The following is a 23170-nucleotide window of genomic DNA, read 5'->3' on the forward strand; positions in this document are numbered from 1 at the left end:
AACAAAGCAGGATTAACATTTAAACTTTTAATACTCGTTGACTGTAGGTGGGAAAAAAACGAGAACACTCTAAATAATCCTCTAACAATGTGATGACTCATCTTGTACATCTTGCCTATTGGTTAGCTTATTTTGTGCCTAAATTTTGGCTCTCTGTCACATTTTAATCCCTTAAAGATGCGGCCCTTTTTTTCCTCCCCCTTTTTAAAAAACTGTAACTATCCATTGACGTCGCTGTATGAGGGCTTGTTTAATTTTTAAAAATTATTTTCTGCCGCCATCTTCTGTGCGCAATAGCTTTTTTATTTTTCCGTCGACATAGTTGTACGAGGGCTCATTTTTTGCAAGACATCCTGTAGTTTACGTTGGTACCATTTCGGAATACATACAACTTTTTGATTGTTTTTTATTGCAATATTACTGGAAGACAGGGGAACCGAAAGAGTGCATTTCTGGCGTTCTTTCTATTTTCAGACAGCATTCACCGTGTGGGGTAAATAATGCACTACTTTGATAGATTGGACTTTTACGGACGTGACGATACCAAATATGTAATTTTGTTTTATGATTTAGATTTTTTTTTCTTTTATTATAGATATGGCAAAAGGGGGGTGATTTAACACCTTCATGTCTGCATACAGTAAATTTACGTAGGACGGAATGTTACAGTTTTGATTTTTCTGCTATCCTGGTTCCAAAAAAATGTGAAAAAAAGTGATCAAAAAGACATATGTTTCACAATATAATGCTAATAAAAACTAAAGTTTAACCCGCAAAAAACAAGCCCTCACACATCCCAGTCGACAAAGAAAACAAAAAAAGTTCGGGTGTCAGAATATGGTCAGAAAGCAATTTTTCTGTGCAAAAAAATAAATAATTGTATGTACTTTTTAAAAATAGAGAAATATAAAAAAAAACTATGTAAATTTGGTTTCACTGTAACCCTTAGGCTGGGTTCACACGGGGTGGAAATCCCACAGAAATCTGGCGGAATGTCCGCAGTGGGACCGCATGGAAATTCCATGAGATTTCCACAGCTGAAGTCCCAAGACATTTGGTGCGGGTTTTGAAAGTGGGTTATTCCGCTGCGGCCATCTCTCACCATGGAGAGGAGAGAGCCCGCAGCGGAAATGGCAATACAATTGACATGCTGTGGATTTGTATTCCACACGGCATGTTAGTTTCAGTGCAGCATGGCTGCAACGGACTGTCTGCAGCATGTGGACAAGATTTTTTCAAATCTCGTCTGCTTCATTGCTTAGTCCTGGGCCTAAGATTGCAGGTGGAATTTCCATGCAGAAAGTTTGCCTGAAAATTCCGCCCCTTGCGATCCCAGCAAAAGTGAGCCATAAAAAAAAAGAGAATGTATGTCCTTTTTACTGCACTGTGAATGCTGTAAAAAATAAACCCCCTCAAAAATGGTTCAACTGCATTGTCATCACAGGAAGTTGGGCCAGCAGCTTCACAGCCAGTGAATGGGAGGGGCGCGCTGCTCTTACACTTCCTGTTCAGAACCATGGTCAGGACATAGCATCCTGTTCTGACCAGGAACTGTAACAAGTAGCAGGGCACTCCCAAAGATTTCAATTGGAGTAAAGCTGTTGCTTCATCTTTCTCCTGTGACCAGTGATGACAACATCCAGCTGCTGTACTAGTCAGTGAGCCGGATGATCAGTTGATGGACGGGGGTGTTTAGAACTTTTAATGTTTTTTTTTGTTGCTTTTTTTGGTTTTTTTACTGTTGAAAAACCTTTTTTTTTTTTGTGACACTAAAATGAAAAAGAGCTCAGCGCTCCAAAGGGAAGACTCCAGGACACCTTCCGTAATAACAACTTTAGATTTTAATCTAAATCCAATTTAAAAGAGGGCACATATCTGCTAGGCAGCTCTCCTGTTGCTTCAGGATTTAAAGGGAACGACGGATGGATCCTGTCCTGTTTTTGATATACGCCTGCTAGGACTTGGAGGTGTTGGTGGTTAAACCAGGAGGTTGTCCCACTAGTGCTGGTTAAAGCCTTCTTAATTTTCCTCCTTCCTATTGTTGTGCTGAGATTGGTGGAGCGCTGTCCCTAATTTATGGGTTTTTGTAATTTTTTTTTAGACTTTTATTTATTTCTAACAGGGAACTTGAACTGGCGATCATTTGATTGCTTTTACTATATACGGCAATACTTCAGTATATACAGTAGTTATTTAGAACATTGCATGCATGGCAGCCAGAATGGAGAGCCCTCTGTAAAATCATCTCCAGCTTTGGTGGACTCATGTCATGTGGTGGACATATAATGCTACATTTCACCTGCAGCCTCTGTTGCAGGGAACTAGTCTAGCTAGATACGGCTGTTTCCTGGGGTACCGGATATACAGCGATCTGCTGACTAAAGCGATCCTTCTATTCTGAAAGGGAATTTCTCTGATTAGACAATGCCATTAACAATGCTGCTGTATTATGCATTCTCTATCCCATCTTATATCTAAAACAGTGATAGTCATAATATTACACACTGTAACACTACGATATCATTAGTATAAAGAATGTCATAGGATTTTTATATTTGAAAGTTGAACTCAAAATCATTTACCGTCTCCGCTTTGTCCTGCATCATTGTTTGTATTTCTTCTTGAAGACTCTATAGTGCTGTTTATCTAAGGGATGAAACACTGATATTAGTTATTAAAAAACTGTTTACAGAACAGGAATACCAGATACATACTATAGATGTAAATTATATGTTTAATCTGTTTTTATTAGGTACAATTTTTGCAAAAATACAGTACAAATTCTCCATCAAGGGTCACGCAGGACCTAGTAATACGTATATAACTCAGAAATATACTTTTGACTCTTATTGTTCCCACCTCCTTAAATTGTTGAATTATTATGTTACCAATACTGGGAACTATGAAAACCTGTTAACATGGAAAATGTTGCAGTATACCTGTTTCAGCATAAAATTGATCCACTGCAAAAGGTCCCAGTGGTCCTTGTATGCAGAAAAAGATAATTATAGACATTAAAGAAAAACAAAGGAGGGAGTAAAGGGAGGGTGGGAAAGCCACCCAAATAATAATAATTAAAGAAAAAAAACTAAAAAGAGGTGTGTGTGTGTGGGGGGGGGGGGGGGGGGGGATGTGGTAAACAAAGGGAAAGTAGGAGATGGGAAATTTTGGGCCCTAGAACTATAGTATTCATAGTTGGAATAGTAGTAGTTACCTGACTCCTCAACTTGACTATAAATGTAAATTATGATGAAGGAGGATGATATGAACACAAGGAAGAAAAATATTTTTAAATAAAACACCATTTACACAGGACGAATGTCAGGCAAACGATGCCTGAAACTCGTCCCTGCATGTACTCGCTTCCATGCTGTCACACAGGAGTGAGTATCGCTGGCTCTCTGACAGAGTGGCCAGTAGGGGCCGGGGAGGATGGAGGAGATTTGACTCTTCACTCTGCCCCGCCCCTCTGCATTCACTTAACATAGCGGCCGTTCAGCACTGAACAGCTGCTGTTTACACTGAACAATCATCATTCAGGACCATCGCTCATTGTTTAAGCTGCATAAAACCCTGAACGTGTAAATAGCAGCCGTTCAGAACTGTGACTGGAGAGGGGCGGGGGAGAGCGAGGAGAGAAATCTCCTCCAGCTGTCCCGCTGCAAGTCAAGCTGACCTGCTGCTTGTACTCACGCAACAGCATGAGAGTGAGTACATGCAGGGATGAGTGTTGAGCATCGTTTGCCAGACATTCGTCCCATGTAAACGAGACTTAAGTTAGTGGTTAACTGAAGTTTAAAAAGCGGCATTGCAATTCAGGCTACGATCTCCAGTCTTTCCTTCATTTTCAGACTCCCCTGATATGCAGTTTGCAACTTCCTCCTAGTGTCCAAATTGGCTCCTTTGGAAGTGTCTCCCAATACTACATGTTAGATGTGTGGCCTGTGTGGCCAGGATGCTGCTGCCATCACAAGCTCTCATAAACTAGCACATGTGGCACCTATGTGTGAGATCTCTCCCCTTTGTCCCTGTATATTCTGTGAGTTCTCTCTTTGCTCACACTCTCCACATGGATGCTGCCCATGTTAACTTTGTCCCTCAGCCTCCTACCCTCTTTGCTGGTATCTTTGAAAACACTGATACTGTGGGAGAATGGAAGGGTAGAGCAGAATTTACAGATTATGTAAACCTTCAGGCAACAGCAGCCCAGACTACTAAATAAGAGGCAGCTGTATGACCAAAGCAAAAGGAACCAGCCCTCCATTTTTTTCCTCGATGCAATAGATTCAATTGTGACTTAACATCTTAGCAGAGTGTAGAATAAAATGGCCTATCCAGCTTGCAGGTAAAATGAGTATCTAAACTATTATGTAAGTATTAAAATACCATCAAAGTGTTCATAAAGACAAGATCAATGTCACTTATGCACTTTAGACACATTATTGGTCTTTAGTTGTAGCATATATCATAAGCAACCCACCACCTATTCAAATAGCACATGGCCAAGCATATATACATAAATGAAATTACAAATCATCTAATATGCTGAATGATCCAATGCCCAAATTTGAAGCAGTCAGGCAAACCATGGATTTAGACAATGCATCTGGCTTTCCATAATACTTTATTTTGCCAAATTTAGTTTGCAAATATATGCAGAGGTTCTTCCTATCCCCATCTTTACATTCTTTGTCTTCTCCCTACGGTTTCTTCTTTGTCTCAGAAGGATGTCGGCGGGGGGTGGGGAGCCGCGGGGGATGGGGGGGACAGAGGGGAGATCTCTCTCTCCCGCTCCCCCCTGCTCACTCCCGCAACTCACCGCTCCCCGCCGGCACCCGAACCTTTTCTTCCAAGCAGGCAGGTACTCGCTAAGGACAATGCTCGCTCGAGCAATTGTCCTTAGCGAGTATGCTTGCTCATCTCTAATTGTAATATGTTCTGAAAATGTTAATAATAATATTGAAATATAAATGAAACACATGACCCACATGTCATTCAAAGATGAATATTCATTAAGGACTAATCAATGTCAGACAAGTAAGCCTGGTCATGTGATATGAATTAAACAAACAAAAGGCTATATGTGGATCTAAAAAGAACAGACTGAAAATACCAAACCAAATAGGTGTGGCTTAAATTGAAACTGCTTCAAAATGCAGCACATTAAAATCAACAGAGGAAATGATGTAAAAAACAACAAATGAAAAACTCAAAAATCTGAAAATACATCTGTAATATGTAAGAAATCTAATATAAATAAGCCTACAGGCTTTTTCTTGCACCACACTTTGACCCCTTAGCTTTAACTTTGGTGGCTGATTTTGGGGTCATTAGATGAGGCACATGCTCACCACTGATGTGAAATCATTAAACTTGAGTTTAGTAGATTCAGTGAGCAGTCAGGTGAGTTCAAAGTTACAATGTTAAGTCCATGGCTGCTCTGCTGTGTCAGCGCCAGAGAGTGAAGGTTGTGTTGCTAAGCAACGCTGATGGTAAACAGTGAGGCTGCATGAGGGAGGCCGTCTGCAGATGGGCGGAAATTCCGCGGCGGGATTTCCCTTGGAATTTCCGCCCTTGGAAGCTGCCATAGGATTGCATTAGTAAACGCAAAACTAGGCAGACGGGCGCAGTTTGTCCGCGCGCATCAAACAGCCGGAGCCGCGGGCGAGTACGTGCTGCTCTCTGCAGGCACTTGGGTCAGGTCTCGCGGCGAGAATCCTCGCAGCCGGATCCGACCCGCCTGTCTGCAGGCGGACGGAGGAAGAGAGACACAGGACAGACAGACACACACACAAACAGACAGCGAGAGACAGAGAAAGACATACATACACGGTAGACAGAGACACACAGACAGAAAGAGAGAGACACAGATACACAGGGAGAAAGAGACACACACGGCAGACAGAGAGAGACACACGGCAGGCAGAGAGAGAGACAGAGAGAGACACAGACACACAGGGAGAGACACACATGGCAGACAGAGAGACAGAAAGAGAAACACGTGGCCGGCAGAGAGAGAGACACACGGCAGGCAGAGAGAGAGAGAAAGAGAGACACACACACACGGCAGATAGTAACACACACAGAGAAAGAGACACATGACAGAGAGAGACACACATGGCAGACAGAGAGAGAGACATGGAGACACACACGGCAGACCGAGAGAGAGACACACAGGAGAGACAAAGAGAGATTCACCCACAGCAGAGAGAGAGAGAGAGAGAGAGAGAGACACACACACACAGAAAGAAAAAGAGACAGAAAGAAAGAGACAAAAAGAGAGATACAAAATATTACCGCAGGATACACCGAATATACTGGGGGCTCCACAGTAACATATACTATACTAAGTGGTGTAATATACCAACATGTAGTATACATTAACCCCTTAGTCACCACACTTTTTTGCTTTTTTCCATTTTTGTTTTTTCCTCCCCCCCTCTTAAAAAATCGTAACTCCTTTATTTATCCATCGACGTAGCCATATGAGGACTTGTTTTTTGTGGCATAAGTTGTACTTTTCAATGGTGCTATTTAATGTACCATATAATGTACTGAAAACTTTTTAAAAATTCTAAGTGGAGAGAAATGGAAAAATAACGACATTCTGCCATTTTTCAGTGCGCCTTGTTTCTACGGCGCACAAACTGCAATAAAAATGACATGATAACTTTATTCTATGGGTCCGTACGATTACTACGATACCAAACTTATATATTTTTTTTGCTGCACTACTTATATATTTTATTAAAGAGAAAATAATTTTATAAAAATTAAATATGTCTCTATCTTCTGCGCACAATTTTTTATTTTTCCGTCGATATAGTTGTGTGAGGGCTCATTTTGTGCGGTACATCCTGTAGTTTCTGTTAGTACCATTTTGGAATACATTGGACTCTGATCACTTTTTATTACATTTTTCTTGGCAACAGGGTGACCAAAAAAGGGCATTTCTGGCTTATTTTTTTCGAACGACGTTCACTGTGCGCGGTAAATAATGCAATACTTTGATAGATCGGACTTTTATGGACGCAGCGATACCAAATATGTATTTTGGTTTTATTATTTAGATTTTTTTTATTGTAAATGTGCCAAAAGGTTTTTTTTTAAAATGTTATTACTTAAAAAAAAAATTAATAAAACTTTATTGTTATTATTTTTAGTTTTTCTTTTAGTCCTCCTGGAGGACCACAACTATCGATGCTTAGATCGCTTATGCAGTATGATGTAATGCCTCTACATTACATCATACTGCATTCTGACAAGCAGCCTATCAAGCCACCCCACAGGGTGTTAATTCAATGAATGGCTGAGCGCTGCCTGTAATTGGCTGAGCACTGTGATCAATCACAGTGAGCACTCAGCTGTCATTCAATGAATGGCTGAGCACTGCCTGTGATTGGCTGAGCGCTCAGCCAGTCAGACACAGCCCTTTCAGCAGGAGGAAATTTTAAATTCCCACCTGCTAAAAGAGCTTCAGAGCAGTACAGGGGGACCAAGCGGCTAGATGCTCTGAGCCCCAACAGCGGCGGAAAGGTGAGTATATATATTTTTTTACACATGCTAGGGATGATTTTCAGGGAAGGGCTTATATTTAAAGCCCTTCCCCGAAAATCACTGCAGGGGTTATTGGCAGACCATTACTTCCAATGCGGCTGCAGACAGCAGCGGCGGCCCTATTGAAAGCAGTGGGAGAACATCCCAAATCTCTGCCACAGCTGTGGCAGGGGATTCGTTACTCCGCGCAGGTAGTGCCATCATTACTGAACACTGTGACAGTGCTGTCACAGTGTTTAGTGATGAGGGGCCTCCCCGCGGGGAATATTGATGCGCAGCACAGACCTATGTGCACGCATGTCTTATCTTATCTATTGCAGGTGCTCGCGTTTGCACGCCTATAAAACATAGACATGTGAACACATCATAGGAAACCAATGGTTCTAATAGACGCGTGGCTATGTGCGCACGATTGTATGTATACACACACTCGTCTGAATGAGCCCTCAGACTGTCTAGTCTGCACTTTTAGACAGTATTCGTAAGCTCAAATATGTTTAATCTGGCTAAATTGTGTACTATAATGTAAAACCAACACCAATTTCAAAGAATCAGAAGATCAATGCATGACTTAACCATTATATTTCTTGCACACTTTAACCCTCTAATACCACAGGGCATAACTGTATATCCTGGCAGGGTGGTACTTAACGCAACAGGATGTACAGTTACGCCGTGAGGATAGCGCAAGATCAGAAGAGATAGTGCGCTATCCAGCATTGGAAGCCGGCTGTCACCGATAGCCGGCCTTGAACTGCAACAGCGGGGGTACATCAGGACAGCGACCCCTTCTGTAAATCTCTTACACGCCACAATCTATATGATTAAGGACCATTTCCACCACATGGTCCTCATGCTATTTATCCTATCCCATATAATCTAGAGCTTCTCTATCAGGGACTTATCTTATGTCCAGAGAGTAATCAGTATTTTTCTCAGTATTCTAATTTCGCTTTTATGGATACAGAGGTAGACCTATCCCACTAATATATTTAGTAGTGGTTGTCTCTTCACTATTTCTAAAAGATCTCTCTTAGGTATTGGTATTTATGTTTTGGTGTTTGTCTTAGATACTGTTACGATCATGTGGGCAAACTAAGCATGGGGCCCACACGATCGTACCCAAAGAAGGACTGGGTACGCACACAGGTTGCACATGGTATTGACACAGGTTTCACCAGGGTCACACGGTTTTCAGGCAAACTGACCCTTTGCTACCGTGGAGGTTGAACTGGCCCTACCTAAGCGGGGACATTGCCCCAATAAGGGCAGCCCAGCGGTCTTCGGATCTGGGCCCTAGCTGATCCTAGGAGCCACGCACCAGAACAGGACACATCCAAATGCCATATGACAGGGACTGAACCACAGGACACACAGAGCCAGAATACACAGCATACAGCAGCCACAATGCAAACACTAAAAGCAGATGATAAGCTGAATATAAATGCGAGGTGTAGGTTCGTGCATTGGCCAATGAACTTAAGCTGCAAGGCCCCTCGTATCTTGCAGCCCCTATACTAGCAAGACACATCTACTAGAGGGCCCTAGGGGCCAAACTAGTGCAGACATAGCAAACAAACTCAGCAGTCCAAACTGACACAAAATTAACGCACAAACAGACATGAACCCCAATGCACAGATCACACAGCAAGCTGCAATAAAACACAGATAGAAGGTCATACAGCAAACTTCAACAGACAAGGATTCATGACTGCTCACCCTGAACACCATACAGAGACTGACCAGGAGCTCGGTTTATATGTGAGCACAGACCCAGGAGATTGGCTAGCAGGAAGTACCACACCCAGCCAGCTCAACCAAATAAACCTGTGAGGGCTGTGCTGCTAGAAAGCTTAGAACTACAGATCCCAGCAGCACACGTAACAGGTACCCTATACATGCTTTTTAATAGAAATCAATAAAAATTAATTTTAGTCAGTCTATGAAGAGTCTTTCAGTTCCCAAACTATTTCTCCCCCCGTGAAAAATTAAAAAAAAATCTCCCCAAAACGGTAGCTGGTAAATATCAGACAAGGGGCTGCACTGCAGGGAAGTGGCTGAAAATACACAGAGGAAACCTCCAGAGTGTGACAAGCAAATCAGGTTAGATGGGCAGAGATGGAAAAATGTGTTTTTGCTGGAGTGGCCCTTTAACATCCAGGAAAAATAGCCTTTTTACCTAAGACGGAAATCAATTTTGACTCATTTCTTATGATAGTCATTTTGATAGCTAAAATTTCATTTTGACCTTATTAAAAGAGTATTTCCATTTCAGCCAAACATGGCCAAGATGGAAATAACTCTCTGTACGAGGTGGTCAGGAGGATGGAAACAGCCGAGTGTAAATGGGAAATTAGTACAGACTACATCACAATCTGAATATACTACTTTCGGTGCACACTCTGGGAAAGCTACCAGCACACATGCAGAACGCAGTTATAGGTCCCCATTCTCCTGACCGAGGCCAAGCATGTTCCTGCTCTCAGTCGAAGACCTATGCCTCTATTTTTCCCTTTAGTGTACTGGAAAACACTGCAGATTCTTCATCTTATACAGTAAGTCACACAAAAAAAAAATCAACTTTTTTTTTTAATATTATAGCCGATGGCCAACGTATGCCACTGTATAGCTATACTGTGGCATATATCAGAGAAGAGACATTAGGAACATTCCCTAAGGTGTACCTTTGACATATACCTCTATACCTTTGGGCCAATGACTGACTGCAGCAGCCATGAGGGGTATTAGCCATGTTACTGCAAAGGCAGCAAAAACCAGCGGGGAACACCAGAGAGGCAGCAATGGAACAGAAGGAGATTGAACATGTGTGTAATGCTTTAGTTATTATTGGTATTATATAAATTTACATAACTTATGGGGTCTCTGACGAGTCCTTTAAGGCTTCCTTCCTTTGTGGTATTTTGGGGGATTGTAAGAAGAAAAAAGACAACATTTCATGCGTTTTTTTTACAATTGTTTTTAGGTTGTTTTTTTTTTAATACACACACAGTTTTTTTTCAGGTGTTTTTTTTTTACCTATAGAGAAGTGTATGGAAAAACACCTGAAGCTCACTGACCCAATAAAATGCACACAAAGTGAGGAAAATCACAGCCCAAAAATAGTTTGTAGTATGTGTATTGGGTGATGAGGTGTGTTAAAAAAAACGCACAAAAATAGAACAGACAGTGCTTGAAAACCATGGAGTTAAAAACGCCACATTCGAGCGCACGTCTGTGAGGCTCCATTGAAGTCAATGGGAACGTTGCAATGAGATTAGCACAGCGTTTGAAACCCTGCACTAATCACGGCAAAAAGCACCAGTGTGAGAGTGATCTTAAGCTAACTAATAATGTTCAAATCCTTGCAAACTGTTACCTGTGGAACAATTCTCTTCAACTGTTCAAAAAGTGGTCCTGAGAAAAAATGAAATAAACTGAAAGTTATGAAGTGTAACAAAATATGTAATCTCAAATGTACATAAAAGGCAAACTGAAGTATTTGCACAAACAAACCAACAACACACCAATTATATAAAATATTAATATAGGCACAGTTTGCATGGTGGGTAGAAGAAAGCAATTAATTAGAAATGGACAAGCTAACTTGCTGGGTTTGATGCTCTACCATCAGAAATGTTCAGATTCATGCACGGTAAACTGTGAAAATTGTATTTTTTTCTATTAGAAAAGGTTGGAACCAACAAATTCTGCCCAACCTATGGTACGTAGCAGAGTCATATCTCTACTATACTGCAATTAATCTTTTGTCATTTTCTGGCATTTTTACGCTCTCTAGCAGCAAAAATTTCCCAAAAAGTTGCTAAGTTGTCTTAGAATTGCATTTCCCTTTCTTTGTATTTCTCCATGTAGTAAGATGCAAGAGAGCACTTAATTTATGTTCATCTGACTATATGCTCTTAGAATAAAAAGGATCCTAGCAATACGTGGGGAAGACATTCTGAGAAAGCCAATGGTGGTGTGTACCAGGATAAAGGCTTGTTCGCTATTATTGTACCTTGTCACCACCAGAAGTTAGGGGTGGTGACAAGGTAGCAGCTGTCAAAGAATGTAGTACCACCCCCAGCTTCTAATTGGCTGGGGGGCATTACTAAATTTAGACAGGCCAGGAGGACAGCGCCAAGGCATGGAGCGGGCGCGCAGGCTGAGGTAAGGTGCCGGAGGACACCGGGCACTGCCGTTCAGCGATGGCATGAAAACAGCGGCGATTCTGCGACTGCATCAACACAGGGCCGAGGATGAGAGCGGCAGCACACACAGAGGCGCCGGAGGAAGAGGTGCCTTCCTCACACGGGCGGACGACCGCGGCGCCACTCAAAGCAGCGGGTTAGGCAGAAGTGGCGGCAGAGCCATCCCAACAGGTGAGCCACAGTGACACTGCACTCCATGAGTAAGTGACAGGGTCAACTGGTAAAGGCTACGGAGCTCACAGGCGGCACAGCGCCTGCAAATACATGCTAGGACAGAGCAGTGAGGGAGCGAGCCTGTTAGGTAAGAATAATAAGACCTCCCCCCAAAAAAGAGACCTAGTGCCTCTTTTGGAGCAAACATTAATATGACAGGATCTTTTTTTCAGGGAAACACGGTAGTGCTTGAAATGCTATAACTACTGACAGCAGCAAAGAGTATTCTGTCTCAGTTTTGTGGAAGCGCAAATTAGACACAATATAAAGAACTACAGTCCTAGAAAATGTGTCTGGTAGCTTTCTTCAACTCTCCATAGAAATTAATATACACATTTGTCTATACAAGCTATTAATAAGGGATATCAATGTCAGTTTAGAGCTAATGCAAAAAACAGTCATATGTAACCCTAGTTAGCTCTGTATTAATGTTAGCATTATGTACATATTAGGCTGTGCTCACGTCTGCATGAGCTGCTGTGCTATGTTACCAATCAAAACTACAGTTACCTTGGCAGAAACTGCTGGTGTCCATGGAGCGATGGATACAGCACAGCATGATGGCTTCCATTACAAACAGAAGTCACAACTCCATATGCCAGCATTTGATCATTATCCAAGCACTTACATATGCCAAAGTCAAGGAATAGCAATATGTAAACTGATTATGAAGTGATGTTACCTCAGGTGACACTTGGAAACTCCCACAACTGTTGGAACACTACAGGAGTTACGATTTACTGGCTCTTAAGGATAACATTAGTTATGTCACTAAGGGGTTAAAAATGCACTTAAGGCAACTCTGTGTCAAATATATTTGCATGAGACAAAAATTCAACAATAAAAAAGTGATATTTTCGAAAATGTTTTTATAATTTTAACATGACTGTTGGGCTCTGACTAGAATTGCCCGTGCTAATCGAAAAGCAACTCTGAAAGAACTCACATCCACAACCAAGGCAGAAGGCCACATATCCCTTAGGTTAGTACAGTATTATTTATCTTGGGATACAGGAACAGAAGACCCGCTAGAGTTCCTCTGCTAACACAACAACACTGGATACAGTGCCTAACCTGGACTAGTGAGGTTGTTAACTAGACCTTAAAGGACTGGCAACATGTGGCGTTGTCCCATGAGTCATGGTACCAATTGTTTCAAGCTGATGGTAAGGTTCGTCTGTGGCGCAGACCCCATGAACTCTAGTAGTCAACCCGGCATTGTGCAGGCTGACGGTGGTTCACTGTTTGGTAACCATTCACAGTCCTTCATGGACTTCATGTACTCCAACAAGGATGGAATATTACAGTAGGATAGTGCATTTTGCCATCAGGCCAAGTTGCCCAGAATTGGTTTGAGGAGCATTCTGGAAATGTGAGCCCAATTGAGCATTTATGGGATGTGATTGAGAGGTCATTCGCACCCGGGATACTGCATCTTCGAATTCCACATAGCTGTGGGTGGTTATCCAGACAGCATGGCACAACATCGCTCTAGACGCTTGCAGTTCAACTTGTGGAATCAATGCCACGTCAAGTTATTACACTTCCCCACATTAGAGGGCGTCCTACACGATATTCCTGTTCCATTAATATCGTGTAGGACGCCCTCTAATGTGGTGAAGTGTAATAAAACTATTTTATAATTCAACGTCCTTTATCCTTCTTCCCCCACCATCAGCTGTTGGGAGAAAGTTGAGTGAACCCCTATACACAGTAGAGAGAGTTATCCAACCCAGTCAAAATTAGAAAATTCCAACGACTAAACACTGGCTTTTGCAATATGGACTAATACAGATATCTAATATGGTCATGTGAATGAGGCTTACAGTCAGACTGCCAAATAAACAAATGGTCACACACCAAGTTTCCTTGAGAGCGCAGTTATCTCCTGAGGGCTGATGACTTGAGAAGGGTTTCCTCCGTTACATCCTTTTTTCCCATTCTGCAATGTAGTAATATAATTGGGACCTGGGATTTCTCTATTATCGCACTGAGATGTTGAAATGTCACTTTCCATCTTCTCCAGTAAGGAATCACTAACACTTTTAGACTCTTCTGTCTCGCTCCCATCTTTCTCCAGATCAAGTGGAGAGCACAAAATTGCTCCAGGCTCTGCCACAAGGTCTTCAGCTGGTTGTAAGGAATCTAAAGAACATCCTACTGATACATCAGGCCTCGTAAATGTACTAGAATCTGCACAGCTTACTGGTTCTGGGGCTAACTTTCCTTTAATGTTAGTAGACAGTATCTGTTCAGTGGCAAGATTAAGGTCATCATTAGACCAATCTAAAGGATGTGCCGCTCTTTCATTTGCAGTAATAGCAGTAATAGAGGTCATGGAAGGCATTATTGGTCTGTTTGTACCATTAGAAAATATAGGCGATTGTATGTCAGGTATATCTACACTATTAACAGAGTAAGAGGATGCATCAGGTGTACTTATATCTTTTATAATGCTGTTTGAGGACTGTGTGGGTAATTTGCTTTTGTGAAGATTAGAAACCACATTGTCTAATGACTTTTTTTTTTTAGGAGGACTATCTGACATTTTGTCTGGTATTTCTTCATCTTGTAAAAACAAAGGCTGTTCTTCTGTGAAAGCTTCTTCCTTGGTAGAGCATCCTGAGGGACTGAGAGGCACGGTAATGTCAGGCAGTCTCTCTGGAGTCTTGTCCATTTCAGAATTGTTTGAACACATTGACGTATCAGAGACATCACTATTCTGTACATCTTCTGTAGCCATTTTATCCTGAAAGAAAACCAGAAGGTTAAGTTGAGGAGGCCCATTGACTCAACCAATTTGAAGTCAACTAGATTTTATTAAATTTACACACTTAGAAATCAAATATCAAACGGAGCTCTGGTTGTCACAGGGGTGTTTTGGATTCCGGGTAGTATGCTCAGGGAAGTTCCTAATTTATCTCCTCTGCTTTCTCAACTAGTGGTCACATGGTCGGGCTTTGCCATGAAGAGCTCATTAGTCTCCATCCCTCGTCCTCTTACACCCTTGTTGGCCAATCCCCAATTTAAAGCCTTTGTAGACAGCACGTCACTATTATTTACCACAACAAATTCTTCTCCATGGCTGAGAGATGTGGTTGGCACAATGGGTTCTTTGTAGAGACTCTAGCCCCTCCTGGAGCGTGGATGAAATATTGTCAGCTGAGGGGTTCCTTGGACTTCCTGACACCCGGGGCAGGTATAAAAATGAATACACTCACTCCTTTTGAGGAAATCTGCACCGCCACGGACTCCCCCAGTCACCTAATCTCACTTTTATACAAGATGCTGTTGTGAAGGGAGATGGGAAAAAGTCCTCTAGGGTTCATGGAGGCCTGGGAGAAGAAGTAGGGAAGGCAGTTTCCTAGGGGGTACCATAGTAGACAGATAGAAAATAAATGTACTCAGCAGCACTCACCATAACCCATAAGGGGGGGGGGGGGGTTCTTCCACTCGTAGGTTATTGCACGCCTATCTGGGATTGAATCCTAATCCCAAAGATTAATCCAATGAAAAAAGAAAAATAGGCAGCAGAGTCCAAGTTTTTCAGGTGCAATAGAAGACTTATATTTGCATAAGAACATCACATCATCATGAAATACAGCGATGTTTCGACCGTTACATAGATGGTCTTTGTCAAGCTAAGACCATCTATGTAATGGTCGAAACGTCGCTGTATTTCATGATGATGTGATGTTCTTATGAAAATATAAGTCTTCTATTGCACCTGAAAAACTTGGACTCTCCTGCCTATTTTTCTTTTTTCCTAGGGGGTACCGGCAGAAAGCCTTTATACTAAAGCCCCATTGAAATGCAACGATTATCGCTCAAAAGTTGTTCAAACATATGTCTTTTGAGCAACAATTGTTGAGTATAAATGCTACCATAGTTTGCTTTTTGTCTGAACTATGATTTTTAGTCGAGATTAAAATCCATTGTTCGGCCAGAAAGCTGATAGCAGGGACCGCATGCTGTGATTCTCCATGGGAGCACTGATAACATTGTATCCACCTGCAGTCCCTTGGCAGAACAAAGGAGCTATATGCAGACAACAGACTACCTGCTGTTCTCTGCATACAGCTCAGGGAGGCTCATTTACATGCAAATGAAGGTAACAAGGTGCTAATGGGCATTAGTGCTCATAGCAGCTTATGCTAAATTGTCAATCATCCTATCTTTTGAATGAATTTTGAGCGATCATCTTTGTGTGTAAATGGGGCTTAACACATAAGGGGACTTCCTTCACCAGACTCCAGGAACTCAATTACAAAATTCTGTCACGCTGGTACAGAACCCAGGAGCACTTACACAGAATGTTTGCTCAGTCCTCTCCTTTGTGCTGGAGATGTTCAAGGGCCCTGGCAATATGTTTCATATTTAGTGGGAATGTCCCCCAGTAGGGGCCCTTTGGTCGTACATTGAGGGTCTTTACAATGACATATGTGGCCTATCCATTGTTCTCACATTCGAGGTGGCTCTGTTATCTATGTACTGGGGGTCCATTTACAGTGTTAAGAAGGGGCTGTTAAGGTTTTTTGTCCAGGCTGTCGGGCAAATAATTCCCAGATTCTGGAAATCCAGTCTATTTCAAACTAGAATCCATTGGGTAAAAGCAATCAATACCCTTGTGCATTACGAGGAGATGAGAGCGGATGAGGAGATGGATATTGCGGGGTTCTATGCTTTATGGCAGACTTGGTTAGAATTCAGGTCATCCCCTAAACTCAGGGAGTGGGTGTCTTCGGAGTCGGCCATGTCAAAGGTTCCACACCTTCTCCTTCTCACTATAGGGGGCTAGTGACCACGTGTTTCTCTGGCCTCTTTCCTGACTTTTCCCATTTATTCTAACCTCATCCCTATGAGGGTCAGCTTTCACTATATTCATCTTCATGACCCGCCTTTTCCTTTTGTCTCATCCCCCCTTCCCCTCCCTTATCCCAAGATTTTTGTTTTCCTTTACAGGATTAGATGTAACCCTGTTCAATTATTTAATTTTCGGAAAATAACTGGTATAGGAATCGTTCTGGAATGCTCACTAAGGTTGTTCATCTGCAATTATATTCTGACAGTTATTTTTGGTTTCTTTCTTGTTACATAACCATATACCAATGTCATCATTGTCTTGATTACTTTGTCTTAAAAGCTTTTTGAATGAAATCTACGCACTGACTTGCAAAACAAAAGGTATATGGATGCCATTGCTGGAGACTCCTCTCCTGTTGAGTACCAGCTTTCGTTCTGACAAACTTGATCCATTCATGTATTACACGTATGGCCCCTGATCATATTGGCCGCTATGCAATACTAGATTTACTAGAAAATGCATTGCTAGCTGAAGCTGCTCGGGAACAGGATACAACATGATCATATTAAAAAGAGAATGTTTTTAATTCTCCTTATGGGACTAGTGCCGACCTAGCTTCATCAGAAGACTAGTAATTATTAGGAAATTATAGTACCACTGTTTCTGGTGGCGCAATGCGCCACACAGCTCTGCAACTTGCATGTAACACACACACAGCTCTGCTACGTTGCTTTTGCATATTAGTTGCACACGATTTACATCTTTTAGCTGGTTGCTGAGGTGACTTTGTGGCTTGTATGTGAACATTTGTAAGGTATCATTTATTGGAATGTCCAGCTGTCTCACAGCATGCAAAGTGCCAGACTGAGTACTGCTGTATGTATAGCAACTAAAACCACAGGGGTTTGTGAGGGATGTAGTCTGGCCATAACTCTTCATTCACTGCAGAAGGAGGATAAAGGACCTGTGATGATGTCACTGTCTTGTGATAAGGGGGTGGAGCTAAGAGCTGGTATGTGTAAATTTGTGAGGTGTCATTTATTGGAGTCTCTACACAGGTATGCAGCTGTCTCACAACATACAAACTGCCAGATTGAGTACTGCTGTATGTATAGCAACTGAGGCCGCAGGGGTTTGTGAGGGATGTAGTCTGCCCATAATTCCTCATTCACTGCAGAAGGAAGATAAAGGACCTGTGATGATCTCGCTGTCATGTGATCAGGGGGTGGAGTTAAGAGCCGGTAACTGACATCACAGGTGCTGTTAGGCTCTGCATGTAACCCACACGTCTCACACATCACACACACATACAAATTGGATGGACAAGTGGTAGTTAGTAGTTTGACTAGTAATTATTAGGAAATTATAATACCAGTGTTTCTGGTGGCACAATGCATCCCACAGCTGTGCTACATGGTACATGCATTATGATCCCCACACATCTCACACACAGCTCTACTACATCCATCCTGACATTCCACACACAACAAATTACACACACAGCTCTACTACATGTCACACACAGCTGTAGTACATCCATCTTGATTCCCACATATTACACACACAGCTCTGCTACATTGTACATTCATTATGATCCCCACCTATCACATACACGGCTCTACTACATCCATTCTGACATTCTACACACAACAAATTACGCACACAGCTCTACTACATGTCACACACAGCTGTAGTACATCCTTCTTGATTCCCACACATTACAAACACAGCTCTACTACATGCATGCTGACCCAACACATCACACACATCACATTATGCACACAGATCTACTACATTGCACATCCATTTACATCCATCCTGACCCCACACATCACACACACAGCACATGACACAAACAGCTCTGTTACATCCTGATTCACACACATCAAACACACATCACACTATTATTCCACACATCACCAGACTCCTGGATACAGTGATCACCCCTAGTCATGTGCTTTCTGAGTCCACCCATACAGGTGATCACATGATGGTGATGCCATCACAGGCCCTGGAAGTAACTGCCATTGGTTTATCCAGTATACAGTACTTTCTACCAAACTGCACAATGGCTCCTCCCACAGCAGTGATGTCACCACAGGTCCTTCAGCCCACCAGATCTCTTCTACAAAACTGCACAATGACTCCTCCCACAGCAGTGACGTCACCGCAGGTCCTTCAGCCCACCAGATCTCTGTGGTGGTAGTAGGTTGGTGTCTTCTGCCAGGACCACTGAGTTGTGTCTGAGATAATAACAACGCAGTTGTATTCTCATTTTGTTATTTTTATCCTCCCCATTTCAAGAGCCCTGTGTTCTTTTTCTATCGGTCAGGCTCTGTGTTTTATATATGTTGTAGGACCTTTGATGACATCACCAGGTGGGGGTGGAGCAATGACATCACCAGGGGTGGAGCAATGACGTCACCAAGGGTGGAGCATGAACAGCACTCACATACTAACTGACAAGTGGTTGTTTATTATAGTAGGCAGACACATGAAAAAATTGTTCATTTAGGTGCTTGGTGGCTACTATGCACACAGAACCACGTATGTATACTATGCACACATAAAACTTAACAAGTGCAGAGCCATTTGGTTTCCATTTATTGTACTGATAAAGATAGAAAAGCCTCAAACAGCTGTAGGCAAGTTGAAAAAATAGCCCTATATTTATTAAGCTGTACAGTACTCGCCATAAGTTGTGAAACAACCCTTAAAAATGTACAATTGGGAAGAAAATGTCAAAAATAAAAAGGCCTGCCGAGGATAGTGCTACCGTATATACCGGCGTATAAGGCGACGGGGCGTATAAGACGACCCCCCAACTGTCACCTTATACGCCGGTATACAGTGGAGAAAAAAAAATAAATTCATTACTCACCTCCCACGGCGTTCTGTCGCGCTCCGGCAGGATGTCGCTCGCTCCGGCAGGCTGTCGCTCGCTCCTCGTTCCCGGCGCAGCATAGCTTTCTGAATGCGGGGCTTGAAATCCCCGCTTCCAGAAAGCTAATACACACGCCGGCAGCCATGACATCATTGAATGGCTGTGATTGGCTAAAGCACACGTGGCTTCAGCCAATCACACTATTCAATGACATCATTGAATGGGTGTGATTGCTAACACGTGCGCCTTCAGCCAATCACAGCCATTCAATGATGTCATTGAATAGTGTGATTGGCTGAAGCCAGGTGTGCTTTAGCCAATCACAGCCATTCAATGCTGTCATGGCTGCCGGCGTGTGTATTAGCTTTCTGGAAGCGGGGATTTCAAGCCCCGCATTCAGAAAGCTATGCTGCGCTGGGGACGAGAAGTGAGCGACATCCTGCCGGAGCGCGACAGAACGCCGTGGGAGGTGAGTAATAAATTTTTTTTTTTTACACTTTTTTTTTTTTTGTATTACCGGCGCATAAGACGACCCCCGACTGCAGAGCAGATTTTTCGGGGTTCAAAAGTCGTCTTATACGCCGGTATATACGGTATATGTAAACATTTTGTAAAGCATCTTTCCAATTTTATCTATTGAGTAATAGATGAATTCCACGAGTGTGTACTGCATGCAACTCAGTATTTCCCTGCACTAGAGCGTTATCTTGACAGTTAAATTTGAGAAGTCTCTATATTGTTCAGCATGAATATAAAAATAATTTTTAAGTTCTGTCTAATGCTGTGGAAGTGGGCAAATTCCCCAAACTTACATTTTGATTGTCCTGGGCTTCAGCCATTTCTATAGTACAACCTGTCTGCGATCCTGCAATTATAAAAAAAAACTAGTTTTCCAAATTTTTAAACAATAAAAAAGTCAAACATTGGATGTGGCTCACACTATGATATAGATTTGGTACATATTTCTCACATATAAGACACTTCTCTCTCCCTTATGCATTGCATGAGTCCCTTTTTAAATGTTTTTCAAAACTGTCTAGAGAGGCACTAAAGGCATATATTCCAGTTTATTGGTGTTCATTAAGCCAGACTTTATATGCATTCAGTTTTGTAAATCTCTAAAACAACGTTTCAAGCCATCAACAATCAGTGGTTTAAAACGTTGTCGTCAAAGAATCGATGTTCATTTTATTCTGGATAATCCTCGATGAATTAGTAGTGTCCTTTTTGTCCATCAACAGCAATTATGGACACCATGCCTTAGGTATCAATGTCTGTTGTAGTAGATGTAGAGGTTTCTATGAGTGGCATATACATTATCACAGGTGAATTAAATTACTAAATTTTTTAAAAACTTCTGACATGTCATAGGACATTTCACAGATTTTGATTGTTCGTGTTCTGGGTGCTGAGACCCTCATCAATTGCTAAAACGAATAGCAGAAGCTCTCAAGTGAGGTGCCTGTGCCCGTTCTGCTGTTATTGGCGAATGGTGTACAGACTCCAAAGACTTTCTATGGACCTTGTACCCTGCTCTGAGGAAAGCAACAGCTGAATGGGCATAGCTCTCAGACCAGCACTTCTAACAGTTGATTTTAGCAATGGGTGGGGGTATAAACACCAGAACCCCACCAATCAAAACTTCTGACATGTCGTTAGGAAATGCCAGAAGTTTTAAAAAAGTTTAGTTACACTTTAATGAATGAGAGCCAATAATTATAATGATTATTGGCTCTCATTCATTAAAGTATATCTAAACTTTTTAAAAACTACAATTCTTGTTTAGACATTGTAATTAGAGATGAGCGAGCATACTCGTCCGAGCTTGATACTCGTTCAAGTATTAGGGTGTTCGAGATGCTCGTTACTCGAGACGAGTACCACGCGATGTTCGAGTCACTTTCATTTTCTTCCCTGAGAAATTTGCGCGCTTTTCTGGCCAATAGAAAGACAGGGAAGGCATTACAACTTCCCCCTGCGACGTTCAAGCCCTATACCAACCCCCTGCAGTGAGTGGCTGGCGAGATTAGGTGTCACCCGAGTATTAAAATCTGCCCGCCCGCGGCTCGCCACAGATGCATTCTGACATAGTTCAGGGAAAGTGCTGTTGATGCCGGAGCTGCTATAGGGAGAGCGTTAGGAGTGATTGTAGGCTTCAACAACGCCAACGGTCCTTCTTAGGCCAAAGAAATCGCAGATCGCACCTATGTGCGATCTGCGATTCCTGTTCTCTTCTCTATATGCGCTCAATGGGGCCGGCGGCAGCAGCGCCGACCCCATTGAGAACATATAGAAGACAAATCATTCTTCTCTGCCACAGCTGTAACAGCTGTGGCAGAGAAGAACGATGTTTGCCCATTGAATTCAATGGAGCCGGCAATACAGCAGGTTCCACTGAAAGCAATGGGCTGCCGGCGATCGTGGGATGAATTGTCGGGAAGGGCTTAAATATATAAGCCCTTCCCTGCAATTCATCCAGAAATGTGTTACAATAAAAATATATACCGTATATACCGGCATATAAGGCGACGGGGCGTATAAGACGACCCCCCCAACTGTCACCTTATACGCCGGGAATACAGCGGAGCAAAGAATAAAAATCATTACAGATAGTCCCCGACTTGCGAACATTCGAGTTACGAATTTCGCAAGATACGAACTATCTGTCCTGCACAGTATGATGTAATGCTATGGCATTACATCATACTGTGCAGGGACCGGACAGGCTTCTATCAAGCCTGATAGAAGCCTGTCCGGTCACATCGCGGTTGCTGGGCAGCCGGGGGCCTTCTGAAAGGCCCTAGAACTGTCTATGCAGAGCGCCTATCAGTCCGTGCGCTTGATAGTCACTCTGCATAGGCAGCCCTGGGGCCTTTCAGGAGGTCCCCGGCTGCCTAGCAACCACACAGCGTCCCGCGATCTCATCGTGGGACGCTGTACGGGCCCCCTGAACGTCGGGTGCAGGCTGTTTCTTACAGCGGGCACCCGGCGGCAGCAGTTCCGACGAGCCGCGCCGCTCGTCAGAACTGTTAACACTTTAAATACCGCTGTCAGAGCGGTATTTAAAGTGTTAACAGTTCCGACAAGCGGCGTGGCTCGTCGGAACTGCTGCCGCCGGGTGCCCGCTGTAAGAACAGCCGGCACCCGACGTTGTATGGAGCGGGATCCACCCGCGATCCCCTCCATACTACCATTTGTTCGACTTGCGAACAAAACGGACTTGCGAACGGGCTCCCGGAACGGAACCTGTTCGCAAGTCGGGGACTACCTGTACTCACTTCCCCCGGCGTTCTGCGGCGCTGCTGCAGGCTGTCGCTCCCTCCTGGTCCACGGCAGAGCATTGCTTTCTGGACGCAGGGCTTGAAATCCCCGCCTCCAGACAACACACGTGCCTTCAGCCAATCACAGCCATTCAATGACATCATTGTCATTGTCACATCTTTAAGTCCTCCTTGGAGGACTAAAAATAGTGTAAAAAATTCAATAAAAGTTTAATTTAATGAA

At 42.8% G+C, this 23170-nt stretch overlaps 1 protein-coding gene across 1 annotated transcript in view; it reads right to left on the reverse strand.

The window, feature by feature from the left end:
- LOC136582685 (uncharacterized) overlaps positions 1 to 23170 on the reverse strand; it is a 52862-nt gene that overhangs the window by 10931 nt on the left and 18761 nt on the right. The window contains exons 7-10 of the mRNA XM_066583876.1: positions 20479 to 20531; positions 13839 to 14727; positions 10934 to 10971; positions 2583 to 2646 (exon numbers count right to left, since the gene is read on the reverse strand). Of these exons, the coding sequence (XP_066439973.1) occupies positions 2583 to 2646; positions 10934 to 10971; positions 13839 to 14727; positions 20479 to 20531 (1044 nt within the window). The remainder of the gene's footprint in view (positions 1 to 2582; positions 2647 to 10933; positions 10972 to 13838; positions 14728 to 20478; positions 20532 to 23170) is intronic.

Source organism: Eleutherodactylus coqui, chromosome 1 (assembly GCF_035609145.1).
Source record: "Eleutherodactylus coqui strain aEleCoq1 chromosome 1, aEleCoq1.hap1, whole genome shotgun sequence".
NCBI lineage: Eukaryota > Metazoa > Chordata > Amphibia > Anura > Eleutherodactylidae > Eleutherodactylus > Eleutherodactylus coqui.